The sequence below is a fragment of the Oncorhynchus kisutch genome, linkage group LG11 (genome assembly GCF_002021735.2).
Source record: "Oncorhynchus kisutch isolate 150728-3 linkage group LG11, Okis_V2, whole genome shotgun sequence".
In the NCBI taxonomy this organism is placed as follows: Eukaryota; Metazoa; Chordata; class Actinopteri; order Salmoniformes; family Salmonidae; genus Oncorhynchus; species Oncorhynchus kisutch.
The window spans coordinates 78722332-78743204 of NC_034184.2; the positions used below are offsets into that span (position 1 = coordinate 78722332).

General features: G+C 41.3%; 1 protein-coding gene across 6 annotated transcripts; it reads left to right on the plus strand.

The window, feature by feature from the left end:
- The first annotated feature begins 390 nt into the window (after window positions 1-390).
- LOC109898986 (uncharacterized) lies at window positions 391-19890 on the plus strand. Of its 6 annotated transcripts, none has more exons than XM_031836366.1 (5): window positions 391-525; window positions 18469-18535; window positions 18629-18706; window positions 18809-18928; window positions 19057-19890. In XM_031836366.1, the coding sequence occupies exons 2-5, from the start codon at window positions 18479-18481 to the stop codon at window positions 19378-19380; spliced, it is 579 nt and encodes a 192-aa protein (XP_031692226.1). In that variant the 5' UTR covers window positions 391-525; window positions 18469-18478; the 3' UTR covers window positions 19381-19890. The 6 variants fall into 6 exon arrangements, with proteins under 6 accessions (XP_031692226.1, XP_020349614.1, XP_020349617.1 ...); XM_020494025.2 differs by having other exon boundaries at window positions 392-525; window positions 18407-18535; XM_031836367.1 differs by having other exon boundaries at window positions 405-525; window positions 19114-19890.
- Window positions 19891-20873: the final 983 nt, after the last annotated feature.

Sequence of the window (20873 nt, forward strand, 5' to 3'; positions counted from 1 at the left end):
ACTCTGATAGATGACTAATTCATTAATTCATTAATTAGGCCATTCCACTGTCACAGACACAGACCTGCATGCCCCCTCTCTCACACAGCCTCTAACACTCTCTCTCATACACACACATACAAAATGGCCTGAAACTCATGACAAAACCTCATGTTCCTTCCAAGGGACAACATCCTTGACATGTCTACCATGTCAAGGTTTAGCCAACATATAGTGATACAAAATTAAATGATTGGCCATTAGGCTCAGGAGAGTATAAGAAAAAATTGGAAATAGCGAGATATTTGACTAACTTTTCATGCAAATATGCTGGTTTCTTCACTCCAGCTGGTTTCTGATTGGAGAAGTTGCAGGTGTTGCAATCGACTCCCCTTACTTTGCCCCAGTCTCCCCCCAGTGTGGGACGTCCCGATGGGCGGATTTCAGGAGGGTTTGACAAGTAAAACTCCCAGTGTCGATTCTCTCGTCAAGTGTTGTCGCGCGTGTTTATCACTTGGCTGGAGTATGAGCGGACCGAAGCTACAGGTAGGTCGACTGCATTGGTGTTTCCGGTGATATCATGCGCAGCGTCAGCGACGCACTCACAGCGCGTTTGGGGCTTGGTACGCGTGGATGGGGAGACGGGAGTAGGAATAGTTGTAATGCGCGCGCCATGTAAACATTTGATACGTTCCCATCGTTTTTTAATTGGACATTGAAGCGAAAACGTTTAATTTGATGATATAGCCTACTCCAGTATTTTGGATTTGAAAGAAAATGTGTTTTATAGGAAGCTATAGTATAGTACAGAATGTCACATTTTATTCGAAGGTATCTGTTTTACCGTTTAGAAATGAAAGCACTGTATCTAGTTCCTCATTTGAAGGTATCATATCATACGTATTTGGACAATTTCACTTAGTGTTTTATTAAAGTGATCAAAAGTTTAATATTTGGTCCCAAATAGAGCCCCACAGCGGTAAAGCTGCAATAGCGTACCACAGTATGAGTCATAATACCCATAAAGCATAGCGGTCAAACAGTGAAACGTTTCCAATCGTTTTTCCACCTTTCATTTTTTCCACGGGGGATTTTAGAAACACTTCAAATAAGGGCTGTGTGACTTATACAATTTTCTCCCTGGTCCCTAAAAGAAATAGACACATTTAAAAGTGTTAACTAGATGTGTTAACTAGAATTGGTGTTAACTAGAACCACTAATGGGGTGGCAGGTTGGTAGATCAAATCCCTGAGCTGACAAGGTAAACATCTGAACAAGGCAGTTCCCAGATAGGCGGTCATTGTAAATAGGAATTTGTTCTTAACTGACTTGCGAAGTAAAATAATGTGTTCATTCTATCACCCCTTTTCTGGTGAGCACTACTTTTATTTAGTCTTCTGGGGCAACAAGTTATGACAGAAGAGAGGCTGCTTATATCTAACTATAGTTGACAAACAATGGCCTCCCAAATGTCACAAATTATAAGCAGAAAGTTGTCTAAATTTGGGGTGAAAATAGCAAGTAGGCTATACGGTCCAGTACGGTGTATCAGCTAAATCAATGATTGTGGAATTATTATGGTGGATTAAACTGCTTGAGTAGTCTACTTTTTGAAGTGATTTGTTTGACAGTCAGATGAAAACATGATCACACAACACCCATGATACGAGAAACTGAGCCTGCGCAGACCGTAAAAACAGTAAACGGGATAAGATAGTTACATGCCGCTGTATCCCGTCTAAGTTCAGTATATACCATGCATCTTATCTGGGTTTCTCATAACCGGGTTACAAGCTTGTAAATGGGATATGATGTTTATATGTGCCGACTCAAAAACAAAATATGTGACTATCCCGAATAATAAAAGGATATTGGCATGTATGTAAACATGGTCTTTGACATTCTGATTGAATCTATTCCGTTTGTGTTGGAAAGAGTTAATACTGTGGGGGAAAAAAGATCCAATCTTTTTCTTTGGTGGTCTCTGGAGAAAGACATCTAGCAAGCTAGGGACATTTCCATCTAAAAGGACCCATGAGCAACAACATGTGAAGTTCATAGAAGCATGGTAAATTGGGTGTCAAATCAAAGCTATTAGTCTATAAAAACAATGTTTTAAATGAAGACATATACAAAATTAGGTGGAAACCCCTACAAAAAGGGTGGCTACTTTGAAGAATCTCAGATACAGCGGGGCAAAAAAGTATTTAGTCAGCCACCAATTGTGCAAGTTCTCCCACTTAAAAAGATGAGAGAGGCCTATAATATTTATCATAGGTACACTTCAACTATGACACACAAAATGAGGGAAAAAAATCCAGAAAATCACATTGTAGGATTTTTAATGAATTTATTTGCAAATTATGGTGGAAAATAAGTATTTGGTCAATAACAAAAGTTTATCTCAATACTTTGTTATATACCCTTTGTTGGCAATGACAGAGGTCAAATGTTTTCTGTAAGTCTTCACGAGGTTTTCACACACTGTTGATGGTATTTTGGCCCATTCCTCCATGCAGATCTACTCTAGAGCAGTGATGTTTTGGGGCTGTTGCTGGGCAACACGGACTTTCACCTCCCTCCAAAGATTTTCTATGGGGTTGAGATCTGGAGACTGGCTAGGCCACTCCAGGACCTTGAAATGCTTCTTACGAAGCCACTCCTTCATTGCCCGGGCGGTGTGTTTGAGATCATTGTCATGCTGAAAGACCCAGCCACGTTTTATCTTCAATGCCCTTGCTGATGGAAGGAGGTTTTCACTCAAAATCTCACGACACATGGCCCCATTCATTCTTTCCTTTACACGGATCAGTCGTCCTGGTCCCTTTGCAGAAAAACAGGCCCAATGCATGATGTTTCCACCCCCATGCTTCACAGTAGGTATGGTGTTCTTTGGCTGCAACTCAGCATTCTTTGTCCTCCAAAAACGACGAGTTGAGTTTTTACCAAAACGTTATATTTTGGTTTCGTCTGACCGTATGACATCCTCAGAATCTTCTTCTGGATCATCCAAATGCTCTCTAGCAAACTTCCAACGGGCCTGGACATGTACTGGCCTAAGCAGGGGGACACGTCTGGCACTGCAGGATTTGAGTCCCTGGCGGCGTAGGGTGTTACTGATTGTAAGCTTTGTTACTTTGGTCCCAGCTCTCTGCAGGTCATTCACTAGGTCCCCCCGTGTGGTTCTGGGATTTTTGCTCACCGTTCTTGTGATCATTTGACCCCACGGGGTGAGATCTTGTGTGGCACCCCAGATCGAGGGATTTTATATGTGATCTTTTATGTCTTCCATTTCCTAATAATTGCTCCCACAGTTGATTTCTTCAAACCAAGCTGCTTACCTATTGCAGATTCAGTCTTCCCAGCCTGGTGCAGGTCTACAATTTTGTTCCTGGTGTCCTTTGACAACTATTTGGTCTTGGCCATATTGGAGTTTGGAGTGTGACTGTTTGAGGTTGTGGACAGGTGTCTTTTATACTGATAACAAGTTCAAACAGGTGCCATTAATACAGGTAACGATTGGAGGACAAAGGAGCCTCTTAAAGAAGAAGTTACAGGTCTGTGAGAGCCAGAAATCTTGCTTGTTTGTAGGTGACCAAATACTTATTTTCCACCATAATTTGCAAATAAGTAAATTAAAAATCCTACAATGTGAATTTCTGCATTTTCTTTTCTCATTTTGTCTGTCATAGTTGAATTGTACCTATGATGAAAATTACAGGCCTCTCATCTTTTTAAGTGGGAGAACTTGCACAATTGGTGGCTGACTAAATACTTTTTTGCCCCACTGTATATACAGTCGAAGTTGGAAGTTTACATACACTTAGGTTGGAGTTCTTGTTAACAAACTATAGTTTTGGCAAGTCGGGTTAGCACATCTATTTTGTGCATGACACAAGTACTTTTTCCAACAATTGTTTACAGACAGATTATTTAACTTATAATTCACTGTATCACAATTCCAGTGGGTCAGAAGTATACACACACTAAGTTGACTGTGCCTTTAAACAGCTTGGAAAATTCCAGAAAATTATGTCATGGCTTTAGGAGCTTCTGATAGGCTAATTGAGGGCATTTGAGTCATTTGGAGGTATACCTGTGGATGTATTTCAAGGCCTACCTTCAAACTCAGTGCCTCTTTGCTTGACATCATGGGAAAATCAAAAGAAATCAGCCAAGACCTCAGGACAAAATTGTAGACCTCCACAAGTCTGGTTCATCCTTGGGAAAAATGTCCAAACGCCTGAAGGTACCACGTTCATCAGTACAAACAATTGTACGCAAGAATAAACACCATGGGACCACACAGCCATCATACCGCTCAGGAAGGAAACACGTTCTGTCTCCTAGAGATGAACGTACTTTGGTGCGAGAAGTGCAAATCAATCCCAGAACAGCAGCAAAGGACCTTGTGAAGATGCTTGAGGAAACGGGTACAAAAGTATCTTTATCCACAGTCAAATGAGTCCTATTTTGACATAACCTGAAAGGCTGCTCAGCAAGGAAGAAGCTACTGCTCCAAAACTGCCATAAGAAAGCCAGACTACAGTTTGCAACTGCACATGGGGACAAAGATCATACTTTTGGAAGAAATGTACTCTGGTCTGATGAAACAAAAATAAAACTGTTTGGCCATCATGACCATCGTTATGTTTGGAGGGAAAAGGGGGAGGCTTGCAAGCCGAAGAACACCATCCCAACCGTGAAGCGCCGGGGTGACAGCATCATGTTGTGGGGGTGCTTTGCTGCAGGAGGTACTGGTGCACTTCACAAAGTAGATGGCATCATGAGGGAGGAAAACTATGTGGATATATTAAAGCAACATCTCAAGACATCAGTCAGGAAGTTAAAGCTTGGGTCTTCCAAATGGACAATGACCCAAGCATACTTCCAAAGTTGTGGCAAAATCGCTTGAGGACAACAAAGTAAAGGTATTGGAGTGGCCATCACAAAGCCCTGACCTCAGTCCCATAGAAAATGTGTGGGCAGAACTGAAGACGTGTGTGTGTGAGCAAGGAGGCCTACAAAACCTGACACCAGCTCTGTCAGGAGGAATGGTCCAAAATTCACCCAACTTATTGTTGGAAGCTTGTGGAAGGCTACCTGAAACATTTGATCAAAGTTAAACAATTTAAAGGCAATGCTACCAAATATTAATTGAGTGTATGTAAACTTCTGACCCACTGGGAATGTGATGAAATAAATTAAAGCTGAAATAAATCATTCTCTCTACTATTATTCTGACATTTCACATTCTTAAAATAAAGTGGTGATCCTAACTGGCATAAAACAGGGAATTTTTACTAGGATTAAAGGAGTTGTGAAAAATTGAGTTTAAATGCATTTGCCTAAGGTGAATGTAAACTTCCGACTTCAACTGTATATATATATTTATATCTATATCACATCGTTGCCAAAAGTTTTGAGAATGACACAAATATTAATTTCCACAAAGTTTGCTGTTTCAGTGCCTTTAGATATTTTTGTCAGATGTTACTGTGGAATACTGAAGTATAATTAAAAGCATTTCATAAGTGTCAACGGCTTTTATTGACAATTACATGAAGTTGATGCAGAGTCAATATTTGCAGTGTTGACCCTTCTTTTTCAAGACCTCTGCAATCCGCCCTGGCATGCTGTCAATTAACTTCTGGGCCACATCCTGACTGATGGCAGCCCTTTCTTGCATAATCAATGCTTGAAGTTTGTCAGAATTTGCGGGGTTTTGTTTGTCCACCTGCCTCTTGAGGATTGACCACAAGTTCTCAATGGGATTAAGGTCTGGGGAGATTCCTGGCCATGGACCCACAATATCGATGTTTTGTTCCCCGAGCCACTTAGTTATCACTTTTGCCTTATGGCAAAGTGATCCATCATGCTGTAAAAGGCATTGTTCGTCACCAAACTGTTCCTAGGTGGTTGGGAGAAGTTGCTCTCAAGGATGTGTTGGTACCATTCTTTATTCATGGCTGTGTTCTTTGGCAGAATTGTGAGTGAGCCCACTCCCTTGGCTGATAAGCAACCCCACACATGAATGGTCTCAGGATGCTTTACTGTTGACATGACACAGGACTGATGGTAGCGCTCACCTTGTCTTCTCCGGACAAGCTTTTTTCCGGATGCCCCAAACAATCGGGAAAGTGGATTCATCAGAGAAAATGACTTTACCCCAGTCCTCAGCAGTCCAATCCCTGTACCTTTTTCAGAATATCAGTCTGTCCCTGATGTTTTTCCTGGAGAGAAGTGGCTTCTTTACTGCCCTTCTTGACACCAGGCCACCCTCCAAAAGTCTTCGCCTTCCTGTGCGTGCAGATGCACTCACACCTGCCTGCTGCCATTCCTTAGCAAGCTCTGTACTGTTGGTGCCCCGATCCCGCAACTGAATCAACTTTAGGAGACGGTCCTGGCTCTTGCTGGACTTTTTAGGGCGCCCTGAAGCCTTCACAACATTTGAACCGCTCTCCTTGAAGTTCTTGATGATCCGATAAATGGTTGATTTAGGTGCAATCTTACTGGCAGCAATATCCTTGCCTGTGAAGCCCTTTTTATGCAAAGCAATGATGACGGCACGTGTTTCCTTGCAGGTAACAATGGTTGACAGAGGAAGAACAATGATTCCAAGCACCACCCTCCTTTTGAAGCTTCCAGTCAGTTCTTCAAACTCAATCAGCATGACCGAGTGATCTCCAGCCTTGTCCTCGTCAACACTCACACCTGTGTTAACGAGATAATCACTGGCATGATGTCAGCTGGTCCTTTTTTGGCAGGGCTGAAATGCGGTGGAAATGTGTTTTGGGGGATTCAGTTCATTTGCATGGCAAAGAGGGACGTTGCAATGAATTGCAATTCATCTGATCACTCTTCATAACATTCTGGAGTATATGCAAATTGCCGTCATACAGACTGAGGCAGCAGACTTTGTGAAAAGTCATATTTGTGCCATTCTCAAAACTTTTTACCACGACTGTACATATATATATTTTCCATATATATATATATTGGACAAAAATATAAACACAACACACATTTTATTTTTTTATTTCACCTTTATTTAACCAGGTAGGCTAGTTGAGAACAAGTTCTCATTTGCAACTGCGACCTGGCCAAGATAAAGCATAGCAGTGTGAGCAGACAACAAAGAGTTACACATGGAGTAAACAATTAACAAGTCAATAACACAGTAGAAACCAAAGGGGGAGTCTATATACAATGTGTGCAAAAGGCATGAGGAGGTAGGCAAATAATTACAATTTTGCAGATTAACACTGGAGTGATGAATGATCAGATGGTCATGTACAGGTAGAGATATTGGTGTGCAAAAGAGCAGAAAAGTAAATAAATAAAAACAGTATGGGGATGAGGTAGGTGAAAAAGGGTGGGCTATTTACCAATAGACTATGTACAGCTGCAGCGATCGGTTAGCTGCTCAGATAGCTGATGTTTGAAGTTGGTGAGGGAGATAAAAGTCTCCAACTTCAGCGATTTTTGCAATTCGTTCCAGTCACAGGCAGCAGAGTACTGGAACGAAAGGCGGCCAAATGAGGTGTTGGCTTTAGGGATGATCAGTGAGATACACCTGCTGGAGCGCGTGCTACGGATGGGTGTTGCCATCGTGACCAGTGAGCTGAGATAAGGCGGAGCTTTACCTAGCATGGACTTGTAGATGACCTGGAGCCAGTGGGTCTGGCGACGAATATATAGCGAGGGCCAGCCGACTAGAGCATACAAGTCGCAGTGGTGGGTGGTATAAGGTGCTTTAGTGACGAAACGGATGGCACTGTGATAGACTGCATCCAGTTTGCTGAGTAGAGTGTTGGAAACCATTTTGTAGATGACATCGCCGAAGTCGAGGATCGGTAGGATAGTCAGTTTTACTAGGGTAAGCTTGGCGGCGTGAGTGAAGGAGGCTTTGTTGCGGAATAGAAAGCCGACTCTTGATTTGGTTTTCGATTGGAGATGTTTGATATGAGTCTGGAAGGAGAGTTTGCAGTCTAGCCAGACACCTAGGTACTTATAGACGTCCACATATTCTAGGTCGGAACCATCCAAAAGAACCATCCAAAAGTGTTGGTCCCATGGAAAAAGCTGAAAAAAAACGATCCCAGAAGTTTTCCATATGCTGAAAATTCTTATTTCTCTTGAATTTTGTGCACAAATTTGTTTACATCACTGTTAGTGCACATTTCTCCTTTGCCAAAATAATTAATTTAATTAATTTAATTAATTAAAGTTAATCTTAAGTGAATCATTGTTTATTGTCAGCGCGCTGGAGAGGTTCCAACCAACTAATCCCGGAGCAGACCCAGCAGTTGTCTTATATATATATATATACACAGACAAGTTATATTTGCATGATTTGGCATAATTAATGAATCATTACCATTTTGTTTCATTCATGTGACCAACCAATACTGTTTCATAACATGTGACAGACCAACACCGCGAGGCTTCTCCTCTCTAAGTTGAGATCTTGAAACTGAGATATCTTTTGTTTGTTCTCAAAACAAGGTCTGTGCGTACTGCCAAATTGCATCTACTGAAAAGAGGAGGATTTATTCAGTCAACCACTTGCATGAACACAGAAATTGGTTTATAGAACAACACATGAAAAGAACACAGAAATGAGTTATAAGAAATGCACAAACATGAAAATTCCCATTACAATAGGCTATCTGTTTTACCGTTTAGAAATGAATGCACTTTATGTAAATCTTTGTGGGGCAAACAAAAGCAGAAATGTGGGATGCATGCCAGCAAAGCCACTACACAACACAACACTAATCAATACAATAATTGCACTAATGGTGAAAAAGTGTGCCCACAAACTGTTAGGGCCTACATGAAGCTGTCCCAACAGCAGAGTCCCAACAGCAGTCCCAACACCTTACCACTGCTATACCTGGCTATCAGCGGAGCCTTGTCTGGCAGCTAAACAGTTCATTCAGCCTCATTTACTGCCTTTTAAAAAATATAGCCGATATGGCTGACTTGCTTAAACAAATGGGGTTTCTACTGGAAATTGAGATGTACCAACTATGGCATAAGGGAATGACAAGCGGATAAGAGGCAATCCGTAATTTCAATTAAGACATTAATGAGCGAGCTAGGATGGACATAGTCAGTATAACTATTTGGTCAGCACTTTTGAAATGTACGGTGACAGAATTCAGAACATGGGCCATTCTTATAGCGTTCTCCCTGTATACCAAGTCAGAACCGTAGGATAAATAAAGGGAGCATATAAGCAGACAATGAAAGCTCTTACAATATTTGATGATTACATTTCTCTAAAACAGGTTTATAGGCTACTCGTACACCATCAAGTCAGAACAGAAGGCAAAATTAAGAGGAGAAAATAGACCAAATTATTAGCGTGAGGCACACGGGCTACTAACAGCTTAATACACAACATACAGTACCAGTCTAAAGTTTGGACACACTTACTCATTCAATGGTTGTTATTGTCTTTATTGTTATTGTTATTGTCTTTATTTTTACTATAATAGTGAAGACATCAAAACTATGAAATAACACATATGAAATCATGTAGTAACCAAAAAAGTGTTAAACAAATCAAAATATATTTTAGATTTTAGATACTTCAAAGTAGCCACCCTTTGTTTTCATGACAGCTTTGTACACTCTTGGCATTCTCTCAACCAGCTTCATGAGGTAGTCACTTGGAATGGATTTCAATTAACAGGTGTGCCTTGTTAAAAGTTAATTTGTGGAAGTTATTTCCTTCTTAATAGGTGGTAGGTGTGTCCTTGACTGGTACTGTACACATAGTTTTACTTTCTTAGCTACAATATATCTTTGCCTTGCATATTACATCATTTATGCAGCAGCATACAAGACCATTTTGGACTCACCTTGTCGTGCTCTACTCACTTGAACAGGAGAGTGGTGCGGCGGTCCTTTGTGGGCAAATTTAGTCATCCAACTTTGTCATCAAAGTCTGGCATTCTTTGGATTTATGGTGCTTTCAAGACAACTGGGAGCTCTGGAAAAAAACAAGGTCGAATCATGATGACATCAGTGATCTTCAGGTCGTAGCTCTAGAAAGACAAGTTGTTTTGAGTTGTTTTGAGCGTGGTACAAATCAGCATAGCCAATGTTGAAAGTTTATCATTATGATTATGCTTGGAAAAGAGACCCTTAATCCCAGACTTGGGACCACACAGCCACTCCACGGAATAGCAGGCTAGGGACTGCTTTGCAATGCTTGTAGTTAGCCAAATATTCCTTCCAATCCACTCATTGTTGAATTTGCGATTTCCAACTTGTTGTGTAATGTTTATGTCCAATGGCCGATGACCCCCGATACGTTTTATCTAAAATTTCTCTTAATTATTTTTGTCTTCATATGACAAGGATTAAAAAGGATTTGCCAGTAGATTGTCAACTTGATTCATGATGATGATGACTGCTAACTAAGAATTTGAAAGTAGTCCAATCAAAGCTACAGTAGATGTGATTTGACGTAATTTTATCTGTGGCCAATGACCTTGAGTCTTCTTGGATGGGCACTTCTAATGTAACTTTATGGCAGCACGCAATGGGATTGAATTTTCGAGCTCTACCCTTAAACTTGGCGGTGACGTAGTGTCCCCATAAGTGACAAAACACTGAGCCAATCACGGCGCAGCTAGGAGAACATTACCAATCCCTCCGTATTGCTGACCCATCACCACAGAAAGCACTGAGCCAGGCTGAAACACCTGCATTTTGGAGCTTATTTACTCCAGAAAGAGACCATGTTTGTATGCGGTTTTATTAACTCCATTTTTTTTCAACATTGTTTGCAAACTGATATGTGATGTGTATTAATGCCGAAATAAAGTGCAAAACAGGCAAGCCAAAAGTACTTTGTATTTTTCTCCGCTCATACAGGAGTAATATAGACCTAGTGCACTAATTTGGTGGGGATTTGTTATTTATTTATTTATTTATTTCAGAGCAACACCTCAGCACCCCTACTTCCCGTTGCTATGCTTATCTGACAGGGGAGGTGCTAGCGGATAGAAACTGTGTGCCTCCCAAAACTATCTCCTTTAGCCTGAAGTGTAGGTCTACCCTTGTGCACTAGCCTACATCCCACAAATCGAGAAGCATTGGTGAATCGGAGGCATGGGATAGTGGGAGTTTCCACCATATTTCTTATACCAGTCATTTCCTTTCAAATCAGAGAAGTGAAGGGAACAAGTGCACACATTGGGAGGATGGAGTTAATTGGAACATAGCCCCTAGTTAGCGAGTCCACAAGGCTACTGCAGCGCTTTCTGTAATCCACAGGATGGAGAGTGAAAGCTATTGGAGTCAGTTAAAGGTGCAATGCAGCTGTTTTTATCTCAATATCAAATTATTTCTGGATATACACTGTAATTGTAAAATGGTCAAAAGTTAACAAAAATAGCTTCTTAGCTAAGAGCAATTTCTCAAGCTAGAAGTGGGAAACTGAAAACCATTGCTGTTATTGGCAGAGCGGTTTGGATTTTTTAGCACGATGTTCCAAATGCCTTTATCGTAAGAATATATTTTTTTAATTTGCGTTTTTTTTTGTTCTTCGTCTTGTCTCTTTTGCTCCTTCTGTACTGTGTGCACCTTCCCACTCCACAGACACCAAGCCCCTCCCCCTTCTGTACTGTGTGCACCTTCCCACTCCACAGACACCAAGCCCCTCCTCCTTCTGTACTGTGTGCACCTTCCCACTCCACAGTCACCAAGCCCCTCCTCCTTCTGTACTGTGTGCACCTTCCCACTCCACAGACACCAAGCCCCTCCCCCTTCTGTACTGTGTGCACCTTCCCACTCCACAGACACCAAGCCCCTCCTCCTTCTGTGCTGTGTGCACTGTGTACCTTCCCACTCCACAGACACCAAGCCCCTCCTCCTTCTGTGCTGTGTGCACTGTGTACCTTCCCACTCCACAGACACCAAGCCCCTCCTCCTTCTGTGCTGTGTGCACCTTCCCACTCCACAGACACCAAGCCCCTCCTCCTTCTGTGCTGTGTGCACTGTGTACCTTCCCACTCCACAGACACCAAGCCCCTCCTCCTTCTGTGCTGTGTGCACTGTGTACCTTCCCACTCCACACACACAAACAAAGCCCCTCCCCCTGCCAGTCACACCAACAACAGTGAAAGATAGCCTCTTCCTCTCTGACAACAAGCAGTTGGAACTCGCTATTTGCATTTAAGGTTTGGTCCTACAGAATCGGTCATATGGTAGGTGTGACAATATTTAGACAATATTTTACTGTAATAGATGAGAGCACAACCTTTCTAGAAATACCCTTTTTATAGATCTCAACTCCAAAAATGTAGAACAGAGCAGACCCTACAAAAACAAGAGTATCAATGAACATGATTGTGGAAGATTAAGGCTAAGTTTCTGTCGCGCGCGCGGCACTGAGGTACCGCTAGCAGCATTTTCGCCACAGACTGTCATGTGCCAGATGTATAGTCTGTGATTTAGAAATATGCAATGAGCATACAAAGACTAATTTATGTCAGGAATTGGCAACTTGTTCTCATTCTGTAAAATAAGCATCTTGATGATCATTACTCAGGTGCACCTTGGGAAAATTAAAGGCCACTCTAAAATGTGCAGTTTTGTCACAGAACACAGTGCCACAGATTCAAGATTCGAGGGAGCGTGCAACTGACATGCTGACTGCAGGAATGTCCACCAGAGCTGTTGCCAGAGAATTTAATGTTCATTTCTCTACAATAAGCCACCTCCAAAGTCACTTCAGAGAATTTGGCAGTATGTCCAATCGGCCACATAACCATAGACCATGTGTATGGCTTCGTGTGGGTGAGTGGTTTGCTGATGTCAACGTTGTGAAAGCAGTGCCCCATGGTGGCAGTGGGGCTATGGTATGGGCAGGCATAAGCTACAGACAATGAACACAATTGCATTTTATCGATGGCAATTTAAATCGACAGAGAAACCGTGACGAGATCCTGAGGCCCATTGGCGCGCAATTCATCTGCTACTATCTCTTCATGTTTCAGCACGATAATGCACGGCCCCATGTCACAAATATCTGTACACAGTTCCTGGAAGCTGAAAACTTCTTCCATGACCTGCATACTCACCAGACATGTCACCCATTGAGCATGTTTGGGATGCTCTGGATCAACGTGTACGACAGCGTGTTCCAGTTCCAGCCAATATACAGCAAATTCTCACAGCCATTGAAGAGGAGTGGGACAACATTCCACAGGCCACAATCAACAGCCTGATCAACTCTATGTGAAGGAGATGTGTTGCTCTACAATTGGAAATGGGTGGTCACACCAGATACTGACTGTTTGTCTGATCCACGCACCCTAGCCTTTTTTTCTAAGGTATCTGTGACCAACAGATGCATATCTGTATTCCCTGTCATGTGAAATTCATAGAATCAGGCCTAATGAATTGATTTAAATTGACTGATTTCCTTATATGAAATGTAACTCAGTAAAATCTTTTAAATTGTTGCATGTGGCATTTTTATATTTTTATTCAGAATAGATCCAAGTAGACTTTATATTTAAAGATGAGCTGGCTACTCACTAGCACTTTGGCTTGAGAGATTGTTTGAGAGCTGTGTTCATTTTCTAAACGCCTGCTACAAGAAGTTGGTCATTGTTTTGAGCCGATCTGCGTTGTGCATCGTTCTGGTTAAATTGTTGTCAAACATTGCATTTTCATAGACAGTTTTGAAAGCCAGATCAGTGATTAATTTTAAAAAGCAGGTTAAAACTATTTCGATAATTAAACATTTTTACCTTATGGTTGTGGAATGCTTATAGTCTATATAACAATATAACAATATATAATTTTACATTCAGTGTATTGACCTTTTTTTTATCGTGCAACAAAGCTTACTTAGAGAAAACGTTGAAACAACATCTATATATTGTGAATTGCCCGTGTAAAAATGTTTGATGATTGTCAGGCCATATCGCCCAGTCCTATTTGGAACTCTTTCTTATTGGTCTATTAAGTAATTGATCACCTGGTGATGTCACCAGGCAGGCCAAAACTCCATCCCACAAAACAGGCTGAAATTTCAGGTCTTTTCAAGCAGCTCTTACACTAAAAGAGCATTATCATAATTTTCACAATTTCACATTATTATTCCAACCTCATCATGTGGACACTGTGGATACACTGCTCAAAAATTAAAGGGAACACTTAAACAACACAATGTAACTCTAAGTCAATCACACTTCTGTGAAATCAAACTGTCCACTTAGGAAGGAACATTGACAATAAATTTCACATGCTGTTGTGCAAATGGAACAGACAACAGGTGGAAATTATAGGCAATTAGCAAGACACCCCCAATAAAGGAGTGGTTCTGCAGGTGGTGGCCACAGACCACTTCTCAGTTCCTATGCTTCCCGGCTGATGTTTTGGTCACTTTTGAATGCTGGCGGTGCTTTCACTCTAGTGGTAGCATGAGACGGAGTCTACAACCCACACAAGTGGCTCAGGTAGTGCAGCTCATCCAGGATGGCACATCAATGCGAGCTGTGGCAAGAAGGTTTGCTGTGTCTGTCAGCGTAGTGTCCAGAGCATGGAGGCGCTACCAGGAGACAGGACAGTACATCAGGAGATGTGGAGGAGGCCGTAGGAGGGCAACAACCCAGCAGCAGGACCGCTACCTCCACCTTTGTGCAAGGAGGAACAGGAAGAGCCCTGCAAAATGACCTCCAGCAGGCCACAAATGTGCATGTGTCTGCTCAAACGGTCAGAAACAGACTCCATCAGGGTGGTATGAGGGCCCAAAGTCCACAGGTGGGGGTTGAGCTTACAGCCCAACACTGTGCAGGATGTTTGGCATTTGCCAGAGAACACCAAGATTGGCAAATTCACCACTGGCGCCCTGTGCTCTTCACAGATGAAAGCAGGTTCACACTGAGCACATGTGACAGACGTGACAGAGTCTGGAGACGCTGTGGAGAACGTTCGGCTGCCTGCAACATCCTCCAGCATGACCGGTTTGGCGGTGGGTCAGTCATGGTGTGGGGTGGCATTTCTTTGGGGGGCCGCACAGCCCTCCATGTGCTCGCCAGAGGTAGCCTGACTGCCATTAGGTACCGAGATGAGATCCTCAGACACCTTGTGAGACCATATGCTGGTGCGGTTGGCCCTGGGTTCCTCCTAATGCAAGACAATGCTAGACCTCATGTGGCTGGAGTGTGTCAGCAGTTCCTGCAAGAGGAAGGCATTGATGCTATGGACTGGCCTGCCCGTTCCCCAGACCTGAATCGAATTGAGCACATCTGGGACATCATGTCTCGCTCCATCCACCAACGCCACATTGCACCACAGACTGTCCAGGAGTTGGCGGATGCTTTAGTCCAGGTCTGGGAGGAGATCCCTCAGGAGACCATCCACCACCTCATCAGGAGCATGCCCAGGCATTGTAGGGAGGTCATACAGGCACGTGGAGGCCACACACACTACTGAGCCTAATTTTGACTTGTTTTAAGGACATTACATCAAAGTTGGATCAACCTTTAGTGTGGTTTTCCACTTTAATTTTGAGTGTGACTCCAAATCCAGACCTCCATGGGTTGATAAATTTGATTTCCATTGATAATTTTTGTGTGGTTTTGTTGTCAGCACATTCAACTATGTAAAGAAAAAGGTATTTAATAAGACTATTTCATTCATTCAGATCTAGGATGTGTTATTTTAGTGTTCCCTTTATTTTTTGGAGCAGGGTATATATAAAACACACACACACACACACACACACACACACACACACACATATATATATATAACACAGGATATTACCTTTTTTGACTGCACTGGGCCTTTAAAGGTCATATCTTGCTGTCCGCCAGCCATGCAGGGAGATTGATAGAGAAACAAGGCTGGGGAATTTTAGGCTTGTAGCTAAGAATGTACAGAAGGGGTTTCAGTGAGAAACACTACAACTTATGACAACTGTTGTAAATGTGGTGGGAGTGGCATCTTTTTGGGAATATGAATATGAATAATTTTGCACGCCCAATTTTTCAGTTTTTTATTTGTTAAAAAAGTTTGAATTATCCAATAAATGTCGTTCCACTTCATGATTGTGTCCCACTTGTTGATGATTCTTCACAAAAAAATACAGTTTTATATCTTAATGTTTGAAGCCTGAAATGTGGCAAAAGGTCGCAAAGTTCAAGGGGGCCGAATACTTTCGCAAGGCACTGTATATTGGCCATATGGATAAGAGCTTCTGCTAAATGACTCAAATGTAAATGATTTACATATTTTCAGTAAAAACTTTATTTTGATTAATTTATTCATACTATTTCATCCTTCCACAAGATATAGTCCTGACCCAAATCTAGGGTTACTGCCCAAGCCGGCTCGTTGTTCGTTCTATTGGTTCGGTTGCCAGAGACATGACCCAGTTGTTGTCAATTTAATCTGTATCTATGGACACAATCCAATTGTTCATTCTAAATGCTCTATTGCCAGACTGGCTGGCAACATTCTTATCCTTTGCTGACTAGCTAGCCAACTATGGCTAACTTACAGTCATGTCTAACAGTGCAGCCAGAATAACAACAAAGTTGCTGCATTTGCGTTTGTTTAAGTTGTTTTCTAATGGTATTTATTTGGATACATCCATAACAAAGAGCTAATGATGTGAGATTTCAACTGGCATAGAAAACGTGCTCTCTTGTCAGGACAGTGTTGTTCAGAGGAGCTAGCCAACAACACAGCTAACACAATAACTTCAAACTGAAGCTGGAAACAAAGGTGTTGTCATGAGGTTGGCCTGGGGGTAGGTTTATGACAGTCATAAATACCTCTTCCCCACGTTTTCCTCTCTCTACCCTACTGATGTTACATTTGCAAAACCCTTGGTTAACATAGAGATTCTGGGAACATCAGAAGGTGGGGGGAAATTAACTATATTCTGGTAGTCTGACCAATTGAACATATGCGGTGGCACTTAATGAATATGATGTCAGTTCGGTTGTCATCTGAGACATTCTCATCAATGATAAGGTGACAAACTCTACAGTGGAAAGTCTATACATCAGAGTTATCAGATTCACATGGAATTGTTGTTCAATTTAAATGTTTGAATATGATATTATTTGTGATGGGATGAAATGTGATTTTAGCTTCTAAAATGTGAGATTTGGGTTTTCATAAGGTTAGGGCTATGCTCAATCAGTGGCCCGCCCGTGTGAAGGGACATGGGCTATAAAACTTTTCAAATACGCCCTCCTCTCCCTTCCTTTATAAAGCCTTGAACGAAGCCAACATCAGCGTGAGCTTTGGTTGCGAATGGTATGAACTTTGAACTCTTATTCACAACAGAAGTGATACCTCCTAGCCGTTGAGTTAGCAGTGTGCAGATGCAAACGCAGGTTTGGAAGGAACAGACAGAGTATCCCGTCTATCACACAACGACGTTACTACAACGTATCCAATTGACAACCAGAGACATTCTTCAAAGGACTCGGTTGGGCAACATGGCCTTCCATCTACAACCAACCTACCGAAGCACAGCTCAGAGTAAAAATTTATTGCATTTTCCTTTTCCAAATGGGCGGTAATTTAGAATGCATAAGATACTGTATTTATGATAGCACAGCTTCACCCTTTGTTCCTCATTCTTCCCGCTCTTTCACTCAAACCCAGCCCCTTTTCTTTTGTGTAACCAGCTGTCATATCTGTTCCGCCCGCTAGGGACGTTTTCCTTTATGACGGAATTTGTAATCAAGTTGATTAATTATCTGTATGTGTAATTCTGTGTGATTAGTTAGGTATTTAGTAAATAAATATTTAAACCCTATTTTGTATTGCTGATTCAACTTGTTAGCCAGGGTTCTTGCAGATAACCAAGAATTTACAACTTTCAGATGAGACTGAATTAAGATGATTAATATTGACTGCTATTGATGTAAAATATTATTAGGTCTTTAAGAGTTTATTCGGAAGATAACAGCTCTATAAATATTATTTCGTGGCGCCCTGACTCTCTAGTTAATTACATTTACATGATTAGCTCAATCAGGTAATATTATTTACGGAGAAATTATTTTATAGAATAGCACGTAATTTTTTTATAATTCAGAAAACATGAATTCATAAAACATGCGACCATCTGTCTGTAGTTCCACAGTAGGCTAGGCTACTGCCAGACCAGAGATCCCTTGTAAAAAAAAAAAACTCAATGGCACTCACCTGGATCGGTAAAGTATGAATAGGTCAAGACAAAAACGTCTTATTTTAACTGGTGTGAATAATGCTACAAGACTGATTTTTGTACACCTTTCTGTCTGTCTCTCTCTGTATGTCTCTCTCTCTCTCTCTCTCTCTCTCTCTCTCTCTCTCTGTATGTCTCTCTCTCTCTCTCTCTCTCTCTGTATGTCTCTCTCTCACACCCACACACACACACACACACAGCATCTTCTTGGCACCTCTGTCTTTTCTCTCATGCTGCTACCTCTGGTGTTGTCTTGTGACAGCAACCGGACTATGAGAGAGATCGCTGAGGACTACGAGTCTGTCATCTCCCTGCTCCTTCAGAACTTTGTAAGTAACATGATGGACAATGAGTTTTCATTTTGCCATTGAGATAAATAGAGTTTATGGATTTTAAACTGTGATCTCTTCTCTCACTCCTAGGAGAACAACATCACTGAATCATTAAAAGTGTCTCATAAAAGCTGCACAGGTGAAATGCCTGAATGTGAGAAGGATAATGTGAGTATTTACAATATTCTGAACAATCCACCTTTTCTTCGAAAAATCTACTCTTGACTTCCTTCCATCTAAATCATTGCTCTGGTCACATTGTTTTTGTAGGAAAGACAGTTTATTTACAACATGATGTGTAGCCATACCAGACTCATTAGGCTCTTTAAGCTAGAGAGGCTCAAGAGAGAAATCCTGTGCTCACTGGGCCGCTACTGTCCTAGAAAACAGGTGAGATCCATTCATTAGTAGAACTAACGTTACCAACTATTAAACCAACTACACTTACAGAATGTCTTTCTTATGCATGTTGAGATTCTCTCCTTTACATCTAATCACTGTATTATTCCTGACCATAGATATTGATTGACCATATTATTATTGTGTTGTCAATGGTCTGGTTTCTCAACGTCCAGAGGAGTTCACAAGGACAGCACACAACCCATCGGCATCAGAGGAGAAAGAAGAAGAAGCCAGGAGGGGAAACGGAGGAGAACAGAGGGACCACGGGGGGAGGGGAGAGGTTGAACAGTTGGAAACAGCAGGGACGAGAGAGAAAGGAGAGAAGCAGGAGCACAGAGGCCATGAAAAGTAGGCGGAGACAGTGTGGACTGAAGGTGTTTGTGGACAGCCTGAAGGAATGCTACATGTCTCTGGCTGAAAGACATGGAGACCTGAAGTGAGAGGAGAGATGCGGCCGAGCTAACCCCACCAAGCATTTATTTACCACTTTCTTGCAGGTATACCCCTTTATACATATCAGTGGGTAACTGGCAAAATCCGAGGGGTGGAGAGTGTTTTTAAACCATGGGGGCTGTTTGCATTTCAAATTAGGGAGGAGTTAAACAATTAAGTGTTAATTCATTTACCTGCAAAAAAGGCAAAGAGAAACATTCACACAGATTCCTGTCTTTTGTTTACAGGCTCTGTGAAAATGCAGGAACCATGACTAGGTGTTTAGGTGTTTTTTATTTTCCATGCTTTCTACACCTTTCATAAGCTAGGTTTCCATTCAACTGGAGACAGACGTGAATAGTCTAAAATACACGTAACAAAATATGCACATTTTCCCACCTGACATGTTTCCATCAAATTGACTTGTTGCTGATAAAAGGCTGTGGATGGAAGGCGCATAAAAATTACTTTTGTAGTTAAATTACCATGTACAGAATAAAACATACAAGTTAAATGGGTTTCGATTGCATTTTCAACTCTACTGATGGTTTTGTCACTAAACATGTTCAGTTATATAACGAATGTACCCACTCAGGTATTGGCATGTACGCTCTATCGCAGATACAGTGTCTACATGATGAGATTCTTATTGACAAAAGAGCATTTTTGTTTGTCAAACGGCATCCAAGCATTGATCATCATGTCACCAGAATAAGACCCTCAATATTTATTGGAAAAGAGCATGAATCTCATCACCTTACACTTTCACAACCCTGTAAAGTTCATCATAACTTATTTCATCTGTAGCCTAATAAACAACATGCTTTTTTTAGTCGTAGGAGGAGGACCAAACACCATGTCATCACGTGACTCCAAGTTTACTTCCCTATGATGGTTATTATATCAATATTTGCACATAAGAGTTTCCACTACCATTTCTCACATAATTAATTTGACAAACAACGATCCCATCTTGTCTAGAGTATTTTGTTTTGTTGACATTTGGAAAGTTTACCGACAAATTAGCTGTTTCCATCAAGCCTGTCTTGACATTTTTTATCCGACATGTGCTTTACTCGCATAAAAATGTTACCTGGTTAGAAAAACTAAAAGTGGTATAAGAATGCAGGCATGGTAAATTAGTGGGATTTTGGTATGTGTATGAAAGGGATATTACTGTAAAATGTATACAGTTACTGTAAAAAGAAAGTGTATAGTAAACGTCCTGTAAGGTAGTATAGTCTGTATACAGTTACTGTAAAAAGAAAGTGTATAGTAAACGTCCTGTAAGGTAGTATAGTCTGTATACAGTTACTGTAAAAAGAAAGTGTATAGTAAACGTCCTGTAAGGTAGTATAGTCTGTATACAGTTACTGTAAAAAGAAAGTGTATAGTAAACGTCCTGTAAGGTAGTATAGTCTGTATACAGTTACTGTAAAAAGAAAGTGTATAGTAAACGTCCTGTAAGGTAGTATAGTCTGTATACAGTTACTGTAAAAAG

Coding starts and splice junctions, on each gene's coding strand:
- LOC109898986 (XM_031836364.1), top strand. CDS start 18,200: ATGAATAGGTCAAGACAAAAACGTCTTATTTTAACTGGTGTGAATAAT. Junction 18,707..18,808: donor CTGAATGTGAGAAGGATAAT/GTGAGTATTTAC, acceptor TTGTTTTTGTAG/GAAAGACAGTTTATTTACAA. Junction 18,929..19,113: donor GCTACTGTCCTAGAAAACAG/GTGAGATCCATT, acceptor CTCAACGTCCAG/AGGAGTTCACAAGGACAGCA.